This window comes from Pseudorca crassidens, chromosome 18, assembly GCF_039906515.1.
Source record: "Pseudorca crassidens isolate mPseCra1 chromosome 18, mPseCra1.hap1, whole genome shotgun sequence".
In the NCBI taxonomy this organism is placed as follows: domain Eukaryota; kingdom Metazoa; phylum Chordata; class Mammalia; order Artiodactyla; family Delphinidae; genus Pseudorca; species Pseudorca crassidens.
The window spans coordinates 79,183,644-79,203,314 of NC_090313.1; the positions used below are offsets into that span (position 1 = coordinate 79,183,644).

At 42.1% G+C, this 19,671-nt stretch overlaps 1 protein-coding gene across 5 annotated transcripts in view; it reads left to right on the plus strand.

Annotated features, from left to right (window-relative positions):
* Positions 1 to 19,671, plus strand: part of EEF1AKMT1 (EEF1A lysine methyltransferase 1) — a 21,883-nt gene continuing 2,212 nt past the window's right edge. The window contains exons 1-5 of one of the 5 annotated variants that reach the window (XM_067713836.1): positions 1 to 98; positions 14,297 to 14,447; positions 16,252 to 16,334; positions 16,450 to 16,527; positions 18,918 to 19,198. In XM_067713836.1, the coding sequence (XP_067569937.1) occupies positions 14,304 to 14,447; positions 16,252 to 16,334; positions 16,450 to 16,527; positions 18,918 to 19,198 (586 nt within the window). In that variant the 5' untranslated portion in view covers positions 1 to 98; positions 14,297 to 14,303. Of the gene's footprint in view, positions 201 to 14,296; positions 14,448 to 16,251; positions 16,335 to 16,449; positions 16,528 to 18,917; positions 19,199 to 19,671 lie in introns of all 5 variants that reach the window. The other 4 variants (XM_067713838.1, XM_067713837.1, XM_067713839.1 and 1 more) reach the window with 4 other exon arrangements.

Sequence of the window (19,671 nt, forward strand, 5' to 3'; positions counted from 1 at the left end):
GCCGGGCGGGACAGTGTGCGCACGCGCAGAGGCAGTCGGCTGTCCGGGCCAGCGACGGGAGGCGGCGGCGCAAGGGCGGAGGCGAGTGGGGCGCGTTGGTGAGTAACCAGAGCAGCCTCCGTGCTCCTGTGTTCGGGTTTCTGCTCCTTCGGGTTTCCCGGCGCAGCCTGGGGGCTGCGGCTGTAGTCAGCGGGGCCGGGGTAGGTGGGAGCTGAGGAGGGTCAACCCCGGCTGGCGGGGGCGGGGCGGAGGGGCTGCCGCCTTCCGTCCCCTCAGGGCGGCCGCAGGGGCTGAGGCGTCTCGGCCGGGCAGAGGGGGCGGGGCGGGCCGGGGGCTCGTGTGCGTCGAGCCGCGCTTCAGGCAGGTGGATTTCACCCCCGTGTCTTAGTTGTAGAATAACAGGGTAGAGTTTTCGAAGGCGGGAGAGCAGGCGCCGTACGGAGCGGGAGACCACGCGGACCGCCCGGGCTGTTCCGCCGGGTCACTCGGGAGGCCCCCGCGCCCCGCCCCCCTCCTGCGCGGCCCCGGGGTGGCCTTGGCCAGGAGACACTGTGTGCATGGTGTGGACAGGGAGGAGCGGCCGGCTGTAAACCTGACACGTGGAAGTAGGCTTGTGTGCGTTTGAAACGTGCATGGCCTAAGGTTGCCTCTTGTGGGAGGGTCGCTTTGGTTTTGTGGAGTTGTTCGCGGCAACGCAGGGTAGCCCGCTCCTCCCTGCTGACGCAGCTCCTTGACGTGCAGCCTTCGCGCGTGCTGTCCGCCTGCACGCCCCCTTCCGCATCCTTGCCTGTCCCTCATGGCCCAGGTACGAGCCACCTGCTGCTTGTCTCCGCCCTCCACCCGCACGCGCTGCTCGTTCTGCTCTCAGGGCACTAAGCGGTGCCCCTCGGATAGAGGGCTCGGCACGTTGCCACACTCAGCTGCCTCCTGTGCGTCTTTCTGCCGAGAGCAGGGTCTCAGCCCTAGCGCTGGTGACTTTGGGGCCGGGGAGTTCTTTGCTGTGGAGGGTGATTCTCTAAACCGTACGGTATTTACCAGCATCCCTGGCCCCTACCCATTAGATGCCAGCGCACCCTCCGCAGAGAACCACTGAGCTGCAGTAGCAGCCACACGAGGCTTAGCATCAGTTTAACAGCAGTGTAGCACAGCACTTCCCAACTCTTCTTGGCTCCTTTTTTTCTTTTTTGGCTGCGCCTGGCTGCTTTCAGGATCTTAGTTCCCCAACCAGATCTTGAACCGGCCCCCGGGCAGTGAAAGCATGGAGTCCTCATAACCAGCGGACTGCCAGGGAATGCCCTTCCCAACTCTCTTGGAATTGAAAATCTCACAGCAGTTTCACAGGCCCACTTAGAAAAATTTTTAAAGATGCTAAAGATATGATGAAGTAGTGACTTAAGCTTAAAAAAATTTACTGTATTACAACTAAAGTTCAGTTAATTTAGAGTTTAGTAATGTTTATTATATAAACAGATTTTAATTTTTCCCACTTGTGATGCTCTCATGAACTCACTCTAATTATGTGAAACAGTGTATGATTGCTAACATTTGCAGTTCATGTCTCTCCATTGAGCGTCTCTTACCGTAATCCAAAATATATTTTATTCCTATTGTTTGTTTTCTCCCTGCCTCACTAGAACGTAAGCACCAAGAGGACAGGGACTTGGAGTCCCATCACCAAGAATAGTGCTAGTGCAAGGTAGTGCCTTGGTAAATGATTATCAGCTTTAAAAATAAACTTTTAGGGCCCAATTCATATTGAAATACAGATTGAAATTTAATTGCTTTTTACAGCCACAAAAGTAGGCAGTTTTCTTAAATTGCTCTTTGGAATTCTTTCATTTGAACGAAGTCAACTTTTTTTTTATGGTTTTCATGTGTTATTTCTAAGTAATTAGCTAACAGATTCCAAGTTGCAAATGAAAACCTTTCTCCATCCACAAATGCAGCTGTGGAAAGTGTTTAGTACTAATAAATAAAAATTCAGATATCCCTGTCTGTATGAAGGATACACGCGTATATGTGTATATATGACTGTATGTGGACACACATGTTTTTCTTTGTCCTTCTTCTAGACAGTACTCTTCTAGACAGTATTCTTCTAGACAGTATTGTGGGGCAGCTTGGATCAGGAATCGGTTGTACACTTCAAATTTCTCAGGAGACGTTGGATTTTAATATTTGCCTGATTCTGACTCTTGAAATACAGGACTAAAATGAAGCCTCTTAGTACTTTGCAGATAAGTTTGCTGTGTTCTCAGACTTCCTCAGCTCAGCATTGCACACACTAATAATTCTCCCTTCTTCTTTTCTTCTTCTGGGACTCCCACAGTGCGTATGTTGGGCCACCTGAAGGTGTACCCCATCTCTGCTGATATCTCCATTTTGTTCAAACATTGTTTTCTTACTGTTCTCCACATCTTTTAGTTCTTTTAGCATCTTTAAGACAGTTGTTTTGCCATCTGATCTTTTTCAGGGATGGTTTCTGTTGGTTTACTTTTTTCCTTTGAGTGGGCCATACATTCCTGTTTCTTTGTATGCCTTGTGATTTTTTTGTGGAAAACGCTGGAAATCTCAGATTCTCCCCCTTCCCCAGGATTTGCTTTTTTTGTCATTCTGTTGTTGTTGCTATTATTGTAGGCTGTTTTTGTGCCACGGATCAGCCTGAGGAAACTTAAGGTCTTTCTAAGCCTACACCTTTTCCTGGGCATGCATAGTGACCTTCTAAATTCCTCCATATATTCAGTTGCTGTTTATAATGGTCTAGTCCTTAAATGTGTGGCCCCCAAAAGGGCGAAAAGAGAAAAATGGAAGCGGGGGAGGTGCTGGCACTTTAAATCCCCTCAAAGTTGCTTCTGCTGGAGGGGGGAAGTGCTAACAACAATATGAGCCTTGCAGCGATGGCTGCCTGACTCTGTCTTTGCCTCCATGATTAGAAGTAGCTGTCAACGATCAGAATACAGATCCCCATTATTTGAAGGGCGGGTCCTTATTGCCCACCTTGCTCCCACAGGCTGCTCCTGGAGCTGTTGAAATTGTGTGTTCTCAGACTTTATTATGTTTGTCTACTTGGCATCCATTAATTACAGGGCCAAAGTAATGGCCCTGTAATTCCTTACATCTTCTCTGCACGTTAGCTCTCATGGGCACGTGAAAGTCATATCACAGACCTCCCAAACCACACATTATAGAATGTGTGTTTTCCCTTCTTGCCCACTGTCCTAACAATAAAAATAAAGACACTGTCCCAGTTCTCTCTCTGCTTCCTTGTTCCTGCATGTGACAGGTTTCATGTGGTCCTTCACCATGTGCTGTGCCTCTCATTTCCTGGGGAACTGTGAATAACAAACTCCTCTTTCAGTGGCATTGACCTCTCCATATCCTCATTCAGCTGTATAAATTAATCCCTGAGCACAAAACAGGTATTTGTGCTCACCTTCCTGAGGCAGGAATGAGGAGTGAGGAATGGGTAGCCACTGCCGAGTTAAGTGCCCAAATGGAGTGAAATTAACCAAATGTTAAGTCTTCCCCTGGGAGTTGCAAGCCTTTGAATAGACTCTAGGGATCCAAGATAGTTACATCAGATAGATTTTGCCAGTAAAATTATCTAGGTATGGAGACAGTCTTCCCAGAACCTTCTAATAACCTTTATACACACTCTCTCACCATTCACTCCCATTGATACCACCTTGATGGTGTCAGCCTTCAGAACAAGTCTCACCTCTCTGACCACTTTATTTTGAGGCTGTAAAATGATAGATCTGCTATATCTGCATTTTGTCTAAAAGTGATAATAGTGATAACTGTATTTTATCAAATCTCAAGAAAACATGCTGACAATTAAACTTACACTCATTTTAAAGCCATTTGTTAAAGTAATTTAAAAAAATGTGTATCTTAAGTCTGAATGTGATACATGTGACAAGTCAGTCAAAGTCAGTCCCGCTCCAGGCAGACAGCATCCACCGTGCTCCAGGCAGACAGCATTCACCATGCTCCACGCAGTTTCCTGTCACACTTCATAGTATTCCCTTTAGTTACTAATTTCCTGTGCTCCAGTTTCACTCATTCCCTCTTCTGCCAATTCACTTTTTGTAAAGTAGACAGTCATATGAAGGTACTAAACTGTCTTATTTAGTGGTTGTAACAGATACCATATTATTAGTGGTATACTTACAACTTCAGGGAGTACTGAAGGTAATATTTGTGTTCCTGTTGTGTGCCAAGGACTATTAGGCACTTTATAGATAGTAATTCATCTAACTCAAAATAACCCTATTAAGTAGGTGTTTGTTAATATTTGTCCATTTTATAGATGAGAAAATTGAGGCATAGAGGGGTTAAATACTTGCTTCAAGCTATGCAGTTAGTAAGTGGCAAAACCATGATTTAAGCCTAGGTAATTTGGCTCCAGAGGCCATGCTCTTAATCCTGTATCATGTTTTTCTGAATGTCTAAATAATAGCAGAAATACTTTTTCACAATTAGTATAAAAAATGTTATCAAGTATAAAAAATGTGATCATCTGCTTCGAGTAAGAGTTGTTTATATGATCTAGTCCAGTAAAGTATTAGAACATCTACATCTTGAGATGGGTGTGTGCACAAATTACAGATAGTTTACAATGAAAAATTTCAAACGTTTAAAACGACAGCCTGTAGTAAGAAGTTTTGTATCATGATACATGACCCTGTACACACGTGTATTTTTTGCTAAAACATTTCACAGAGCAATACTTAACTTCTACTATAAGCCATATACTTCGATACAACTTTTTCTATTTAAAAAAAAAATGCTGGGCTTCCCTGGTGGCGCAGTGGTTGAGAGTTTGCCTGCTGATGCAGGGGACACGGGTTCGTGCCCCAGTCCGGGAAGATCCTACATGCCGCGGAGCGGCTGGGCCCGTGAGCCATGGCCGCTGAGCCTGCGCGTCCGGAGCCTGTGCTCCGCAACGGGACAGGCCACACCGGTGAGAGGCCCGTGTACCACAAAAAAAAAAAAAAAAAAAAAAAAAGCTGATGTTGTCCTACTATATTGACTTCATAACTTAAGGGAGATCACTGTACAGTGTGAAAAACACGGATAGAAGAATAGATGAGCTGTTCCACGAGATTTATTCTAAGTTCTTTCAAAAAGTTTAGTGCCCTGGGGTGGCATCAAACTGTTTGGAAGCCATTTTAGGCACTTTTTACTTACATAATCAAGTCCATGGGTCTCTGCAGATATGTAATAAACATTTAAAAAATTATGTGTATCCTCACTCCCAGAGGTAATCACTATCTTTAAGCTTCAGTTTTTCATTAACTTGCTTTTATCTTCATGTTTCTGAACTTCATTTAAATAGAATTATTTATACTATACGTATTCTTCTGTAACTTAGTGACTTACATGTTCTTGAGATTCATTCCTGTTAGCATATATATGGCTGTAGTTAATTATTTTTTACTGTTGTGAATTTCCACTTGGAGTAACAAGGGCTAAATTTCCCCTCCCATCTGATATAACTAAAAAACAACAACAACAAAAACCAGATAAAATATGTGGGAAAAAAATGTCTTTGAAAATATTGGCCACAAGACAACAAAGGGCAGTGGTCCCTGAAAGGGGAACAAACAAAATGAGCCTGATGATTGCCCCATCTTACTACCTGAGAGACTTTTCAGACTGCTGTGCAGGGGAGGGAAACCCAGACAGAATCCAGAGACCTCTCTGAATTGAGGAAATAGTTCATAGATCCTGGGGAAGCCACATGGGGCCAGAGTGCAAGGCAGAGTGCTGTACCAGAGAAAGAACCCTAGAGAACCGCAGAGGGACCTCCCTGAGAAACTACCTGAGGCTAGAGAAGACAAATACCTGAAAGGATTTGAAGGAACAGAACTCACTCAAGACTGGGAATAGTGACTGTTTCTACCAGCTGTACTGAAAAACCTCATAATTCATGGGGCGTTGGATAAGTACTTAGAGATACTGCTATTTTGTTACAGTGGTGAGCAGTAATTAGTGCTAGAATAACTGCTGTTCTCCTCTCTACTAACAGTCTTAAAAGCAAGACCCGAAAGGATAAAATTGTTTCCAGGTAACTTTACTGTGTCCCAATACAAATCTCAAGAATACTTATATTTTTAAATACTAATTTGTTTATATACTTAAGGAGTACAAAAATACCTGCCATCGAACAAGTTACATTTCATAATATCTAGCATTCAATAAAAAAAATTAACCAACCATGCAAAGAAGAAAATATAACCCATAATGAGAAAATCAGTTGGTTGAAACTGACCCAGAACAGACACAGATGTTATAACTAGTAGACAAGGAAAATCAACAGTTATAACTGTATTCTGCACATTCAGAAAGCTAGAGGAAAGACCGAACATGTTAAGTAGAAATATGAAAGAAAGATTGGGTTGGCCAAGTGCCTTTGGGTTTTAAGTAAAAGATACATTTTTCATTTTCACCAGGAACTTTATTGAAAATGTATTCACCGTTTTGTTCCACTACCTTCTGCCATTTTTCAGGCAACTTCATAAGTCCACTTTCCCAAAATGTCTTATCTTTTTAAGCAAAGAACTGTTCCAGGTGGCTTTTACAGTCTTAAAGGGAACTGAAATTTTTTCCATTAAGAGAATTTTGTAAAGACCAAAACATGGAAATCCAAAGGTGCAAAGGTGAATACGGAGGACGAATCAGAACTTCTCAGCTGGAATTTCCCTGGTAGTTCAGTGGTTAAGCCTCTGTGCTCCCAATGCAGGGGGCCCGGGTTCGATCCCAGGTCAGGGAACTAGATCCCACATGCAGGCTGCAACTGAGACCTGGTGCAGCCAAATAAATAAATATATTTTTTTAATTAATTTATTTTTGGCTGCATTGGGTCTTTGTTGCTGCGCGCAGGCTTTCTCTAGTTGTGGTGAGTGGGGGCTTCTCTTCATTGCGGTGCATGGGCTTCTCATTGCAGTGGCTTCTCTTGTTGCAGAGCACAGGCTCTAGGCGCGCGGGCCTCAGTAGTTGTGGCACACGGGCTTAGTTGCTCCGCGGCATGTGGGATCTTCCTGGACCGGGGCTTGAACCCATGTCCTCTGCATTGGCAGGTGGATTCTTAACCACTGCACTGCCAGGGAAGTCCCATAAATAAATATTAAAAAAAAGAATTTCCCAGCCAAGCTGTAATAGTTTTTGCCTGATCATCAAAGAAACGTGCTGTCGTGCGTTATCCTGAAGGAAGATTATGCGTTTTGTTGGCTAATTCCGGACACTTTTTGGTGAATGCTGCTTTCAGTTGGTCTAATTGGGAGCAGTACTTGTTGGAATTAATCGTTTGGTTTTTCCGGAAAGAGCCCATAATAGAGGGCTCCCTTCCAATCCCACCATATACACATCACCTTCTTTGGATGAAGACTGGCCTTTGGTGTGGTTGGTGGTGGTTCCTTTTGCTTGCCCCACGGTCTCTTCAAAGAGTACAGTATCCACTTTTCATTGCTCTTCACAAATTTGTTTTAAAAATGGAACATTTTTATTACATTTAAGTAGAGAATCGCATGTGGAAATCAGTCAAGAAGTTTTTTCCACTTATGTGGAACCCAAACATCAAAGCAATTAACATAACCAAGCTGTTGCAGATGATTTTCAGTACTTGATTTGGGTATTTTGAGTATGTCGTCTATCTCCTGTGTGGTATAATGTCGATTGTTCTCAATTAATGTCTCGATTTGATCGCTGTCAACTTCAGCTGGTCTACCCAACCTTGAGCATTGTCCAGTGAGAAGTCTCCAGCACAAAACTTTGAAAACCACTTCTGACGCGTTCGACCAGTCACAGCACCTTCTCCATACACTGCACAAATCTCTTTTTGCGTTTCAGTTGTGTTTTTACCTATAATAAAGCATAATATGCCAAAAATGTTGTTTTTTCTTCCATCTTCAATATTAAAATGGCTACACAAAAATTCACTAATTTTGATAAGGTTTTTTTATTTTTTTAAAAAAGATGTTGGGGGTAGGAGTTTATTAATTAGTTTATTTTTGCTGTGTTGGGTCTTCATTTCTGTGTGAGGGTTTTCTCTAGTTGTGGCAAGCGGGAGCCACTCTTCATCGTGGTGCGTGGGCCTCTCACTATCGCGGCCTCTCTTGTTGCGGAGCACAGGCTCCAGATGCGCAGGCTCAGTAGTTGTGGCTCACAGGCCTAGTTGCTCCGCGGCATGTGGGATCTTCCCAGACCAGGGCTCGAACCCGTGTCCCCTGCATTAGCAGGCAGATTCTCAGCCACTGCACCACCAGGGAAGCCCTGATAAGTTTTTTTTAATTGGAGTATAATTGCTTTACAATGTTAGTTTCTGCTGTACAACGAAGTGAATCGGCTATATGTATACATAGATCCCCTCCCTGTTGGACCTCCCTCTCACCCTCCCCCATCCTGCCCACCTGGGTCATCACGGAGCACCAAGCTGAGCTCCCTGTGCTATATCGCAGGTTCCCACTAGCTATTTTACACATTGGTATAGTGTATTTGTCAAACTTAATCTCCCAATTCATCCCACCCTCCCCTTCCCCATCCCACCCCCACCCCCACCCCCACGTCCACACATCCATTCTCTATGTCTGTGTCTCTGTTCCTGCCCTGGAATTAGGTTCACCTGTACCATTTTTCTAGATTCCACATATATCCGTTAATGTGCGATATTTGTTTTTCTCTTTCTGACTTACTTCTGTATGACAGACTCTAGGGCCATCCACATCTCTACAAATGGCCCAGTTTCGTTCCTTTTCATGGCTAAGTAATATTCCATTGCATATATATATATATATATATATATATATATATATATATACACCACATCTTTATCCATTCATATGTCGATGGGCATTTCAGTTGTTTCCATGTCCTGGCTATTGTAAATAGTGCTGCAATGAACATTGGGGTGCATGTGTCTTTTTGAATTATGGTTTTCTCAGGGTATATGCCCAGTAGTGGGATTCCTGGGTCATATGGTAGTTCTGTTTTTAGTTTGTAAGGAACCTCCATAATGTTCTCCAGAGTGGCTGTATCAATTTACATTCCCAGCAACAGTGCAAGAGGGTTCCCTTTTCTCCACGCCCTCTCCAGCATTTATTCTTTGTAGATCTTTTTTATGATGGCCATTCTGACCAGTGTGAGGTGATATCACATTATAGTTGTGATTTGCATTTCTCTAGTGATGTTGAGCATCTTTTCATGTGCCTTGTGGCCATCCGTATGTCATCTCTGGAGAAATGTCTATTTAGGTCTTCTCTTGTTTTTGATTGGGTTGTTTGTTTTTTTGATATTGAGCTGCATGAGCTGTTTGTATAGTTTGGAGATTAATCCTTTGTTGCTTCATTTGCAAACATTTTCTCCCATTTTGAGGGTTGTCTTTCCTTGTGCACTTGAGAAGAAAGTGTATTCTGCCGCTTTCTGGTGGAATGTCCTATAAATATCAATTAAATCTGTCTGGTCTGTTGTGTCATTTAAAGCTTGTGTTTCCTTATTTTCTGTCCGGATGATCTGTCCATTGGTGTAAGTGGGCTGTTGAAGTCCCCCACTATTATTGTGTTACTGTTGATTTCCCCTTTTATGGATGTTAGCATTTGCCTTATGTATTGAGGTGCGCCTATGCTGTGTGTATAAATACTTAAAATTGTTACATCTTGTTGGATTGAACCCTTGATCATAATGTAGCGTCCTCCCTTATCTCTTGTCACAGTCTTTATTATAAAGTCGATTTTATCTGATATGAGTATTGCTACTCCAGCTTTCTTTTGATTTCCATTTGCATGGTATTATCTTTTTTCTATCCCCTCACTTTCAGTCTGTATGTGTCCCTAGGTATGAAGTGGGTCTGTTGTAGACAGCATATATATGGGTCTTCTTTTTGTATCCATTCAGCCAATCTGTGTCTTTTGGATGGAGCATTTAATCCATTTACATTCAAGGTAATTATCAATATGTATATTCCTATTACCATTTTCTTAATTGTTTTGGGTGTGTTTTTGTGGGTCTTTTTCTTCTCTTGTGTTTCCCGCCTAGAGAAGTTCCTTTAGCATTTGTTGTAAAGGTGGTTTGGTGGTGCTGAATTCTCTTATTAGCTTTTGCTTGTCTGTAAAACTTTTGATTTCTCCATTGAATCTGAATGAGATCCTTGCTGGGTAAAGTAATCTTGGTTTTAGGTTTTTCCCTTTCATTATTTTAAATACATCCTGCCACTCCCTTCTGGCCTGTAGTTTCTGCTGAAAAAATCAGTTGATAACCTGATAGAGATTCCCTTGTATGTTATTTGTTGCTTTTCCCTTGCTGCTTTTAGTAGTTTTTCTTTGAATTTATTTTTTGTTAGTTTGATTAATATGTGTCTTGGTGTGTTTCTCCTAGGGTTTATCCTGTATAGGACTCTGTGCTTCCTGGACTTGGGTGGCTATTTCTTTTCCCATGTTAAGGAAGTTTTCAACTATAATCTCTTCAAATATTTTCTCGAGTCCTTTCTCTCTCTCTTCTCCTTCTGGGACCCCTATAATGTGAATGTTGTTGCGTTTAATGTTGTCCCAGAGGTCCCTTAGGCTGTCTTCATTTCTTTTCATTCTTTTTTCTTTATTCTGTTCCACAGCAGTGAATTCCACCATTCTATCTTCCAGCTCACTTATTGTTCTTCTGCTTCAGTTATTCTGCTGTTGATTCCTTCTAGTGTATTTTTCATTTCAGTTGTGTTGTTCATCACTGTTTTTTAGTTTTCTAGATCTTTGTTAAACATTTCTTGTATTTTCTCAGTCTGTTCCTCATTTTATTTCTGACGTTTTGGATCATCTTTATTATCATTACTCTGAATTCTTTTTCAGGTAGGTTGCCTATTTCATCTTCATTTATTTGGTCTTGTAGGTTTCTACCTTGCTCCTTCACCTATAACATATTTTTTTGTCATCTCATTTTTTTTTTTGATGGGTGGGGCTGTGTTCCTGTCTTAGTGGCTCTTTGGCCTGAGGCGTCCAGCAGTGGATTGCAGGCAGTTGGGTAGAGCCGGGTCTTGGTGCCAAGATGAGGACCTCCGGGAGACCCCACTCCCCTTAATATTCCCTGGAGCCTGAGTTCTCTGTTAGTCCAGAGGTTTGGACTTGGTGCTCCCACCACAGGAGCTCAGGCCCGAACCCCGGCCTGGGAACCAAGATCTTGCAAACAAACAAACAGAAGAGCTGAACAATAACAATAAATAAAATTAGAGAAATAAAAAATATATTAGAAAAAATAAAAATATAAATGAAACAACAACAAGGTAAAACAGGGACTTCCCTGGTGGTCCAGTGGGTAAGACTCCGTGCTCCCGGGTTTGATCTCTGGTCGGGGAACTAGATCCCACATGCATGCTGCAACTAAGAGTCCACATTGCCACAACTAAACATCCGGTATGCTGCAACGAACACCCCGTGTGCTGCAACTAAGACCCAGCATAGCCAAAACAAACAAATAAATAAATAAATACAACAAGTTAAAACAACCACAACAGCAAAAAAAAAAAAAAGAAAAGGCCTTGGCTGTGGGGGGCGGGGCTTAGGCTCTGGACCCTCGCAGCCAGAAAAGGCCCTGAGTGGGCGGGGCAGGCGCAGGGCTTAGGCTCAGCATGCCTGGAGGGGGCCTCAGAGTGCGGAGGATCAGGCCTGGGACCTCAGCAGGCTCCCCGGGGCCCGAGTGGGCGGGGGAAATTCTGGCTGTGTTCCCTTCTGATCCTCTGATCCCCCAAGGGTCTCTCCCTGTCCCCGTTGATCCCCTCACTGTGAGTGGGCCCCTCCCCCAGCCACCCCTCAGGGATGCTGGTCCTGTCCTGCCTCCACTTCTCCTCCCCTCTCCCTCCCCCCCACGTCCTACCCCGTCACTTGGGAGTTCCTCCCGTCCCCTTAGGTGTCCGAGGTCCCCCACCAGCACCTGGTAGGTGCCCTAATTGTGAGGAGATGCAAACTCCACATCAGTAAGTTTTTTTAAAATGCATGCTGATATGACAGCTGTCACAATACAATCTAACAAAACTGTTTCAAATGAAGGTAAAGACATCTAAGTGCTACTAGAGCCATCTTACAGAAAAACCCAAATGAACTTTTTGGCCAACCCAATAAAAGAGACCCAAGTCAAACTTCTGGTCATAAAAACTACAATATCTGAAATAAAAAATACACTGGGGCTTCCCTGGTGGCGCAGTGGCTGAGAGTCTGCCTGCCGATGCAGGGGGACGTGGGTTCGTGCCCCGGTCCGGGAAGATCCCACATGCCGCGGAGCGGCTGGGCCGGTGAGCCATGGCCGCTGAGCCTGCGCTCCTCAGCGGGAGAGGCCACAACAGTGAGAGGCCCGCGTACCGCAAAAAAAAAAAAATACACTGGATGTGATTAACATCAGGTTAGACATTGAAGAATAAAAAATTACCAAACTCGAAGACCAGAAATGAAAACTTATCACAAATGAAATACAAAGAAAAAAGTTTTGTTTTTGGTTTTTTTTAAGTGAACAGAGCATCAGAGAGCTTTGGGACAATTTCAAGTTACCTAACATTCATGTATTTGGATCCCGGAAAGAGAAGGACAGCAGAAAAATATTTGAGAGGGCTTCCCTGGTGGCGCAGTGGTTGGGGGTCCGCCTGCTGATGCAGGGGACGCGGGTTTGTGCCCCGCTTTGGGAAGATCCCACATGCTGTGGAGCAGCTGGGCCTGTGAGCTGTGGCCGCTGAGCCTGCACGTCCGGAGCCTGTGCTCCGCAACGGGAGGGACCACAGCAGTGAGAGGCCCGCGTACCGCAAAAAAAGAAAAAAAAAAATTTGAGAAATAGTGGCCAAAAACTTCTCAAATTTCAGGAAAACTGTAAACCCACAGATCCAAGAAGCTCAGTAAACTCAAAGCATAACAAACATGAAGAAAACTACACTGAGACACATCATAACCAAATGCTCAAAACCAGTGATAGAAAAATCTTAAAAGCTACCAGGGAAGGAAGACACAAACAAAAAGTAAGAAAACTAAGGGTGACAGCAGATTTTATGTTGGAAATAATGCAGCTAATAGTGGAGGGATCTCTTTAGGGTACTGAAGAAAAACTCAACCTAGAATTCCATCGCTCCAAAAAATAAAATCTTTCAAAAAGCAAGGCAATGTAAAGACAGTTTTAGACATAAAAGCTGACAGGATGCATCAGCAGTAGGACTGTGCTACAGGAAGTGTTAAAAGAAGCCATTCAAGCAGAAGGAAAATGACAACAGATGGAAATATTAATCTGTACAACAAAATGAAGTGCAGTGTAAGTGGTTACGAAGTAGGTAAACACATAAGGTTTTTAAATTTAACAGTGTGGTGTGGAGTTTATAACAAATGTAAAAATAAGATGTTGGTCAAACAGTAACACGAAGGATTGGAGGAGAGAAATGGAAGTTATAAACAATTATAAAATTTTTATGTAATACAAGAAGTGATATGTTATTTGAATGTATGCTGTGATATATATATACTGTAAACCTTAAAGCAACCACTTAAATAACAAAGCTATAGGTAGCAAGCCAACAAAGGAGAAGAGGGTGATATAAAATGTTTTCATTGCTGTGTAGTAGTATCCCACTGTAGGAATATAGCAGTATATTTTATAATGTCCAGTGGGTGGATACTTCAGTAATTTTAGTTGTTGCTAGTACACATTTCTACTTTGAACGTATTTTACATGTCCATTTATGTGAATTACAGGAGTTTCATATAGTTATATGATCTATATGTATATACAGAATTACTGAGTTGAAGCAAGGGTAAGGTCAACTTGTTTTCCAAAACGTTTTCATCAGTTTACATTTCAACAGCAGAATAGGCAATTACCATTACTCCACATCCCCCAAAACATTTGGTATTATCAGTCTTCTTAATTTTAGTCAATCTGGCAGGTATATAGTGGTGTCTCATTATTATCATAATTTGCATTCTCTCGTCCTTTTTATTTTTCACATCTCTTCCTATACCCCTCCTTTATGATCCTTCACTTATCCTGTCAGTGACACCCAGGAGCCTTAGGTCACCTAAAAACAGTGACATTCACACATAAAAAGATCTTATTAAGAGAATCTACTGTGAATTAGCTGCATGTGGCCGTTGGGGCACCAGAAGAAAGTGAAACATCTTTATAGTATTTATGGTAAAGATTTCACTCTGCAAGGGATCATACAGGTGTGTTTCCTTTATACAACTCATTTTCAGTTTGGATCCCTGCTGTGAGATAAAATTTTTTTAATCGTTGTTTGATGGAAAAGAAAAAACAAACATCACTTATACTCATTTCCCTGCAGGTGTGAAATGAGCAACTCTGAAGATGAGGACCTCCCCCAGCTCTCTTCCCATGCCCTGGCAGCTCTGCAGGAATTTTATGCTGAGCAGAAACAGTACACCGACCTCGGTGGTGATGACAAGTATAACATTGGAATAATAGAAGAGAACTGGGTAAGTTAATGCATTCCCCACCCATCAGGAAGTGTTGGTGTGGAGCCTATTCTGTACCTAGTCCAGTGTTTGTCTGTATCTGACCTAATACCCAAGTTTATCTCACTTGTCACTACGAAGCTGATAACCTGTTCAGGAGCTAAGACAGAAAGCAGTCCACGAACATTTTAAGACAGTATAAATGCAGATTTTCCTAATTCTGACTCTCAGGCTGCCTGGTGATCAGAGGAGGGGACATTTCAGATAGAAGAACAGCGTATCATTATATCCAACACAAACTGTGCTTCCTTCTTGTATGCAGATGCATTCTGTTGGTTGTTACGGAGCCCAGCAATCCTTGAGAAAAGGGAAAAATTGATCATTGCAGTAATGGGGTGACTGGACTTAAACATGTAGTAAAAAAAATAGATGAAACTGAGTTTTTAAGAAGATATTAATAGTTTCTGGGGCACACTATGTATTTTAATTGTATTTTTATGGTCCAAATAAAAATAGGAATTTAAAAAAGTGAGTTCAGAAAAACTAACCTAACCTGGAATGTAGAAATTTACATTTTTGAAGGAGATAGTTGAGAAATAGATGAGGCTTGAAATTTCTGTCTGTGAGTACCCCTTGATAATAGATCTGCCTCTCTTTGCAGCCGGAAGGAGGGGTATGTGTGTGTTTAAGCAGACGTTTACATTTTGTGTCAAGTTCAGATCTCTTAAGTTATATAAAATTTCCCTGTTTACCATCTGTTTGAGACTGGGACAAAAATGTTTCTTTACATTTATTCTAAATGTTCCACTTACTCAGATGCCTCTTTCTCACTGCTTCCCTTCTTTATGTGCTTTTGTCTTTAGCCTGATTCTTTGAATAGTCAATATTAGAAACTTGAAGTACGTTATTATTATTGAGGTGGTCTTTTTCTCTTTTCCTTCTGCTAATTTAAATACTATGTACTTTTTTCTGATTCTAAAAGTAATCTATGGTTGTTGTAGAAAATATATAAAAACATGAACAAAAAAACAAAAGTCATAACTCCACTACCTGAATTAACTATTTGTATATTTTTGACACTTTCTTTTGGTTTGTTTTGTTTATAAAATTAAGGAGATCTCCCAGGAAGTTGGTGGGGGGGAAAGACGATGATACAAATTATAGAAAGAAAACATAAAATTAGAGGATAAATCCAGGAAGCTCAATATTCAACTAACTGGAGTTCCAGAAAAATAGAACTGAAAACAAAGAGGGGAGGAAACCTTCTAAGAATGATATTAGAAAATTTCCCAGAACCAAAGACCCTCACTAAGACACATTATTATGACTGAAAATTCTGGATATAGGTGACAAAGAAGATCCTAGAACCTTCCAGAGAAAAGCATGACACCTACAGAGTCTCAGGTCTGCAAGTCACATTGCACTTCTCAGTAGCTTTACTAGAAACTAGAAAAAAGTGGAGCAATTCCTTCAAGATTTAGAGTGAAAATTTGTTCAGCCTAGAATTCTACACCCAGCTGAGTTATCAGTCAAATGTGAGGATAAAAGTAAAATGTTTTAGACATGGTAAGTCTCACAACATTTACCTCCTACGCACCACTTCTCAGAAGCTGCAGGATGTTGGGAGAATTAGGGATAGGTTCAAAGAACCCAAGCAAATGAAACAATCATGTATTAACTCTAGGAAAAACGAGGTACCATATATTACTTGGCCCAGCAGTGAACACTGATAATTGATATAGTATATATTGATATAGTAGATATAAATTAAAAGGATAAACTCTATGCCAGTTGTAAAATGATTTCACTCATTCCTCTGTCATAGCAGCTGAGCCAGTTTTGGTACACTCCGGAGACCGCCCTGCGCCTTGCAGAGGAAGCCGTGGCAGCTGCTGGGGAAGGTGGCAGGTGAGATCAGTTTCATTTCTCTTTTGCCTTTTAATCTAAAGTAATATTTTAAATGTCCTTCCTAGATGGGACATGGTTGGTAAGAAGGCTGAACTGTAATCTGCAAAACCTGTAGTTTGCGATTCGCAGAACATGAGGAAATAAGAACTGCTTCACTGTTGAGTCTGGGGACACACACAGAAATCTATTCAGTGTAAGATACCTTATCTCTGTTCCTTATTTTAACATTTTCTACCTGTTACTTTTATACCCCTAGAGTTTGCTTTAAAAGAAAAAAATCTTGACCTTTTTGAAGTTTTAAGAATAGATTTTTTTTTTAATTTGGTTTTTACTTCTGTCAAAACTCTGCACGCATATAAAGTCTAATGGTCCTAAAAGACTTGTTCAGAAAATAATCCACTGTTAATTTTCCCCTGGTCCACCCGCTCGCCTTTTCAGCTCTTTCATTGACCTCTTGGTATTTACAGACATTTCTAAATAATGTTTCTCTTGGCACTTCTTGACTTGTCACTCATAGACCTTATTTCTTGACTTCTCACTTTAAGAGAATGAGGACTTGGCTCCCTTCACTGGCCACAACTGCCACATACGTGTCTGCTTTCTGTCCACTCTCCCGATAGAGTTATATCCTTTTTTCATTTCCTTTTTTTTAGTGGCTGGACTCTTTGCTAATTTTTTGTGTGTGTGTGGTACGCGGGCCTCTCACTGTTGTGGCTTCTCCCGTTGCAGAGCACAGGCTCCGGACGCGCAGGCTCAGCGGCCATGGCTCACGGGCCCAGCCGCTCTGCGGTATGTGGGATCTTCCCGGACGGGGGCACGAACTCGCGTCCCCTGCATCGGCAGGCGGACTCTCAAGCACTGCGCCACCAGGGAAGCCCCATCTTTGCAAATATTTTGTTGAGGATTTTTGCTTCTATGTTCATGAGTGATATTGGTTTGAAGTTTTCTTTTATTCTCTTGGTTTGGGTTTCATATTGGTTAATGGTAGCTTCATAAAATGAGCTGGGAAGTATTGCCTGTATTTCTATTTCCTGGAAGTGACTGTGTAGAATTGGTGTTAGTTATGTCCTAATTTTGGTTAGAACAGGGTTTATGTTGTTAGGACAACATAGATGTTCTTTACAGCTGAGTCTTTTCCTTTTCTGTGCAATGTTTCATCTTCCCTGAAGAAAATAATTCTTTTTTTTTTTTTTAGTATTTCTATGTCCATATTACTAATTAACTCTCAAATTCTCCCCAGTGGTGTGAATCTCTTATCAACAAATTCAAACATATTTTTCAGCTCCTTGAAAAAAATGACTTCCAGGGCTTTGCACCCTGTTCCATGTGGACTGGTTGATTTCTGGGTTTGCTGCAGCTCTGGTCTACCTCTCTCGTGTTCCAGACGCCCTCTGTCCAGTACCCCAGGTCTTAGTTTACAGCTTTATCCTGGTTGGGTATATCCTTCAATAGTTTCCATGGGAGGGAAATTCTTAAAACCTTTCTGAAAATGTTGTTTTTATTCCACCCATTCTCTTGATGTGTTAGTTTTGTTGGCTGTCGAATTCCAGGTTTTGAGGGCATTGCTTCATTGACTGCACGTTTCGGTAGTGCTATTGGAAAATACAGTGCCATTGTGGGAAACCTGTTTTCCCATCCCTGCCTACTGCTAGCTTAGGATTTTCTCTTGATCCCCAGTATTCGATGTGTCTTGGTGTGGAGCGGTGTGGAGTAGTTTTCTGAATGATTTTATGTGTGTGCGTGTGTGTGTGTGTATGATAAAAATCTAAAAGTGACAAAGGGGATGGAGACAAAAAGTCTCTTTCCCGTTGTCTGCAGACAAGCTGTGTATCTCCAAGAGGTAAGCATAAACCCCACTCCATGGAAGCACAGTTTACGCCCTCCTGAACTTGACTGTCTTGGAGAGTAATGACAACATGGTATTCCACTGTAATAGACGTACCACAGTCAACTGAGTAATTCAACATTTAAGGTACTTCTAGCATTTTTGGCAGTTGGCTTTAAAAGTTAACTACTGGAACACTACCCATTCATAAACTGGAGATGCTTGTAATGAGACAGATTCTTTAATTATACAAAACAGCAGCAGAAATTCGAAGTAGTCTGTCTGCACTGAGACCTAGTTTTAATGTACTTTTTTGGAAAACTAAAGTTGTTTAGGAAGTTATTTGGAGTTTTTTCTTCAAGACTATATTACAAAGTAACTTCAAAATATTTAGTTTGAGGCTAAAAAGTATTTGAAATAAATGTTAAGAGACCACCATGAAAATACTAAGTAAATTCAGGCCATGGGCTTCATAACCCTTGTCCTAATAATGTTTTACATTTTTTTTTTACCATGAAAAGCACATTTATCCTTTCATACTTTAAAATTATGAGTTGTAGATTTGTAAACAGTAGATTCCTTAAAAGTGAGGCAGTAGAAAGTCTTCTTTCAAAATGTACTGCTGTTATTACTTCAGTTTGCATTATTGTTTCCTTTAAGAAAATCTGGACACGGGGACTGTGGCTTTTCAGTGAAGTGGTTATTGACGCCATGTGCTGTCACAAAGCTCAGTCACGAGTTGGCTCCTTCTGTTCCAGAGTAGCATGTGTGAGTGCCCCCAGCGTTTACCAGAAGCTGCGAGAGCTGCACAGAGACGACTTTTCTATCTGCATCTTCGAATATGACCACAGGTTTGCCATATACGGAGAGGAGTTTATCTTCTATGATTACAATAACCCAGTGGATTTACCTGAGAAAATTGCTGCACACAGTTTTGACATTGTAATAGCAGATCCCCCTTATCTCTCTGAGGAATGTCTCAGAAAAACGTCGGAAACCATCAAGTACCTGACCCGGGGCAAGATTCTGCTGTGCACAGGTAGGTGCCAGATTGGCAACACACATCCCATGACTTTAATAAACAAGGTTCTTCCCCTCTCTGTGCCCCAGTCGCCTTATCTGTACAGTGGGGCTGAGATGCTGCCTGCCTCTCAGGGTTGGGGAGAATTAAGTGGCATGATGCCTGGGAATCGGGGTTCGCCACTGGGTGAGTGCACCAGGAGTGTTACTTGTACTCATCAACGGCAGTAACAGTAACAGTATCTCACTCAGCCCGTACAATTGATAAGGAATCTCGGGGGTTAAAGTGGATGCCAAAGGTTACAGCGCTAGACATTAGATTAGGTTTACCAAAGCTGAGAAAGAGACTTCCGCACTGGTGATGTGGATATATTTTCTTAAGGTGGATATACTGGCATTTGACTGAGAACGAAAACGTTAAGTGCTGGTCTCCCTACTTCCGGGCAGCTTGGCATCCAGGCCTGCTGTGTGGGCCCTGCTTCCCCCAGTGCA